Source organism: Besnoitia besnoiti, chromosome X, assembly GCF_002563875.1.
Source record: "Besnoitia besnoiti strain Bb-Ger1 chromosome X, whole genome shotgun sequence".
In the NCBI taxonomy this organism is placed as follows: Eukaryota; Apicomplexa; class Conoidasida; order Eucoccidiorida; family Sarcocystidae; genus Besnoitia; species Besnoitia besnoiti.
Window position 1 is genome coordinate 2,393,754 of NC_042365.1, and position 4,617 is coordinate 2,398,370.

Consider the following 4,617-nt stretch of genomic DNA (forward strand, 5'->3'; position numbering starts at 1 on the left):
CCGCACCATCCACCCATATCGGACACCCACTCAGCACAAGCCGATGTCACGCTCGCGCACCAGCTTCGCCGCTCCTCCGCGTGGTCACTCGCCATCCACTCTTACTCCTTCTCCCTGAAGCCATCGCGAGACACACGCGTCAACACCACTTGATAAACACTCAGCACAAATGCCTTAGTGGCGCTGGCGTTCTGGCTCATTCGCCTTCCTCTCGAATTCTAGTGTCGACGATATGGACAGCCGCATCCCGTATTTGAGTAGCGCTTCCGTCCCACGTACAGGCCGCGTAGTGGCATCCTAGTGGGCAAGAACCGCGGCACAACCCCCGTATGCCGGTATTCAATAGCGGATGCACTGAGACGCCTTCGTGCCGTCCGCACTCCACCAACCACGGCGCCCAACAGAAAGTGCCTAAGATCCGATGAGCACCGCAATGTGTCCCTGGATGCGTAGGATGCCGCCTCTCCCCTAAGGCCTACACCCAGTGGCAGGCATATACTGGCCGCCACCATTGTATACAGCACCGCCCTACACAATGAGGCCTGGTTTCCAAACCAGCCTTGCAGATCTGCCTCATGTGTGCGGAGGCGCTCACGCTTACTCTTCCTCTCTGGAGTCGGTCGGAAATGCATACACTACGGTTATATTGAAGTCACCTCGGAACACCTCGTTCACTACCGTGCACCGCGGATGCGAGTAGTTTCACCAGTTGCTAACGCAGTTCATCGCCACAACCGCACAACCAATGGACACTAGCTCCTCGCTCATTGACGGGCACATATCGAGTTTGCCCGCCCTCCACCAGGCTGCAAACACGGCTCCTCCAGCTGACATGTATGGTACGCAAGCATCGCCAGCGCAGATCCGGAGTGCATCCGCAAACCGACGCGTCCCGCCCCATGCGGCGACCCAGTTTCCCAGATCTCAACATGGAGGGCACCATGAAGTTGCATGCGCCAAAAAGCTCTCCCATTCAGGGCGGCATCAGTATCGCGCAACATGCATCGTCCTTCACCCCTGAGCACTAGCGCATTCATCCGAACACACACACCTTCCTGAACTGCATGGAGCAACGTCCGCGGCACCATCCGCAGCTCAGGACGCCAGTGCACCCTCAGTGTATGCCAGCCACATCTGCATGACAGGTGAGGGAAAAACATTCGCGAAATCCAGCATACCCTCCGACGCTGGAGCGGGGCGCCCGCGGCACCTGGAGACACAAGGCACAAAAACCAGCGCATGCATCCACCACCCACTCCCACGTTGACAGCCGCTCGACTGCCTTCCACCCGATGAGTGCGTGGTCGGGCCTGAGCCTACCCCTGACAGCTGGATTCAACAGAAATGCTTTGCTTCAATACCACATCCGCCAAGATCAATCCGCATCCCCTTGTCCTAGCACCCTCAGTCTTTCGACAAGACATGCGTCCCGCGTCCAGCGTCGGCGTGCCCACCGTTTCTCACAGGAAATCCCGGTCGCGACAGGCTCACTCGTCATTCATCTAATTGACACACACATTGTTTGCCGGCGAGAGAGCACTGGCAGACGGCTCTGGCAAATCTGCCCTGGGGCACAGCCTACCTCGAACTGCAAGCACCGCCGGCTTCCTGTCCTTCGATTCGTCTCACCACCTCCCCCCACTGATCCCAGCCCTAAACCCGAAATATCGACAAATCGGAGCGTCGCCAGACGCGCTTCAGCAAGAACCCTTCCTTTGCGGGGAGGGCTGCACTGACTCCAGACGTCCCCTTTTCTGCATAGCTGCACGCATCGCAGCTCAATCAACCAGCAGTTCCAACAGCCGACGCCTTCCCCCTCTCTCCCTGACAATCAATGCCAGCTTAACACATTGAGGGGCTGCAGGACACATCGTCAGCCAGTGCCGCCATTCCTGGAGGCCATTGTTCTCTCGGGCAATATTCACGAAATCCAGGACCCCTCACGTGTCCTGCCACACATCTGCCACGACCCTCATCCGCACCCCTGCAGTCAACCTCGCAGCGACCATGCGCCTTCACCTGCTCTCCCACACGTTTGTACGTGTGCACGGGATGCGCGTGATGCTTACGTTGGTCGTCTGAACGCAGTTTCCAGGACAGGCGATAATGACGTGTGAACGAGAACTGCGCTGTTTTCAGCCATCACAACAGACTCACCATTCTGTCGTGACCGCCAATCCACCCAGCACCCACTCGTCAATCGTGGTCGCTGACAGACCGCATGCGGCACTCGAAGGCAACGTGCCACCTCGTCCTCACTCGAGGAAACGAACACTTTGTGACTATTGCCCTGCAGACGATGACCCGATCACGTGGCAACGATGCGCTAGCATGTGTGACGCTTCATCCCTGTTCAGCAGAAACCGAACAGCGTCTGCAAATGAATCTCCTCACCACTTGCCACGAACAGGGCGAAAGACGATGAGTGTAACGACGTGTCCAGACCAGCCTTGACAGGGAACAACAGTCTGCTGAACCAGTGTGTCTACTCATACGGGACCCGTTCGTCTCCTGTCCACTTGGCGCAGTGAAGTAACCCGGCGCTCCCCACACGAAGATTCATCGCTCAGTCACACCGAACATGCACCTGCATCCCGTCGCTCAGGGCCTGCCCCCATAGTGGACAATGCGACACGCCCATACGTCTAGGCCGCGCGACCCAGTAGTCTGTCCCGACATCACGACTCCACGATGGGATGATCACAACCCCGGGTGCGACAACACCGCCTTGCATCACTTCATGGTTCTCCCCCCCCCATCACCGCGGCGCGAGGCTCCATGCAAAAAACAACGAAACGCGGACAACGCGCAACAAACACTGAGCCAAAAGACTCTGCCACCGTCCTCATCTACAGCTGCCCCTCCTGCTCATTCCAACATTGTTCCCGCACTGGCCCAGTGGTCCTGCTCACCCACAATAGCATCCACAAGGTTGCCGAACCCCCAACCCTCCTACGACCCATGACACGGATTGGAGGCTCTTCTCCCATGACCGAGTGGGCCTCCATCGAATGCCATCGAACCCAACCGCCCTCGTCCCTAGCAAGGCGTCATCGAAACCCTCAGTGTCCTGTGAAAAGTATGGAGAGGCAGCCACCGCTGCCCGCACCCACTGCCGTTGCCCGGGAATTGACTGCCACTCTCCACACCCCCTCCCCGCCGCCCCCTCTCGCTGAAGCAACTGGCGCCGTCCCGCCTGTGCCGTCAACACGTGCCTTACCGATGCGCTCTGAACTCCATTGCAAAAGCACGCGCGAGCACCGCATGACACGCCGGCGTGTTCCTCCACTCCGTGGTATGTTATCCAATCACATGCAATCTCCATCTACAACTCTAAGCGCGACTCCATAGTCACAGGAACTGGAAGGCACACAATGCCGGGAGTCAACTTACGCGTTCATTGTTGTCATCCCCAACATGCATGTTCCCGTCCAGTCTCCAAGCCTGTTCCGCACAAACGCAGACATGGAGCTGGCTGACTCTCCACACAGCACTTCCAGTCGCCCGCGCCCCCCCTACGCCCCCCTCTGCTTGATCTCTGCCACAACGCCGGCCAGCAGTAACGCCGATACTACGGATACTGGGAAGCATTCGGAGCCCAAGCCGTGTCTCGCCGCCAGGTGCCGCGCGGGCCCGCTCACGTCTCCTCCGGTCGCAGATCGCGCCCGCTGTGCCTCACCCACCCGGGACCCTAGCCCCATGTTGAACAGTCAACCCTACGGCGCAGGCGACAGCGTTCCGCCCACCAACCGCCACAGCTGTGCTTAGCCAACCTGACTCAGCCCTGGCCGATCACTGTAAAATGCCGCCCACCCCCGAGGCTTCTCTCTCTTGACCCGGCCTGACCACCGGTAGTAGTCACTGCCACTTGTATCTCATGCCAGCGAGTGGCATCTCGCCTGCAAGGTCTTAGCATAATCTGCTCAGCTCTCCCACGCATGCCGGGAAGGCTGCGACTTACGCCAAGACGCTGCACGCATTCCAGGTGGAAGGAGATAATACCATATGAAGCGGGCCCAATCGCTATGTCATCCCTCTAGCGTTGCAACTTTTCCATGTACGCGTCCACCCATGTTGTCGACCTGCCCATGGTAGTTCGCAGCCCTGCAGCCGTCCAGCCGGGCCCCGAACTACAGACTGACCGCTCCCCGGTCGAACGGGTGAGTTGCTAGCCGCTGGTCCAGCGGCCTGAACCGACAGCGCTGCCCTCGCCTGTGCGACCGCCGATACTGCACGCTTCAACACCGACATCGCGGGTTCCGGAGAACTTCCACAACACATGGAATGCGCACCGCAGCTTTCACACAACACCCAGACAGCGTTGGAGGAACACCGTCGCAGAGGGGGGTTTGGTGGGGTGAGTGAAGTGGGCTGGTGGGGTGGGGGGGGGTGCGGCGGGTGCGTTTGGTGAAATCGCGAGAACCTGTACCAGTCCTTCTTGTTGCCGGAAGACGAACAGTGGCTTTCGCTCATCCTGCCAGCACCGACCTCGCAGGCGGAACGATCCGCCCTACGGACCGTCGCGCACTTACGCGGTGATGTGGCATAGCTCGACCGACGACCATACCATCACATGGAACGCACTGAGGAACGAAACTTCTAGCATGCCTACTGCCG

At 59.1% G+C, this 4,617-nt stretch overlaps 1 protein-coding gene across 1 annotated transcript; it reads right to left on the bottom strand.

Moving 5' to 3' along the window:
• Positions 1 to 1,095: 1,095 nt before the first annotated feature.
• Positions 1,096 to 3,701, bottom strand: BESB_018720 (uncharacterized protein; the record flags this gene model as incomplete). Its single annotated transcript, XM_029360587.1, has 4 exons — positions 1,096 to 1,210; positions 2,158 to 2,209; positions 2,957 to 3,039; positions 3,520 to 3,701. 4 exons carry the CDS (start codon positions 3,699 to 3,701, stop codon positions 1,096 to 1,098), a joined length of 432 nt encoding a protein of 143 aa, XP_029216563.1.
• Positions 3,702 to 4,617: the final 916 nt, after the last annotated feature.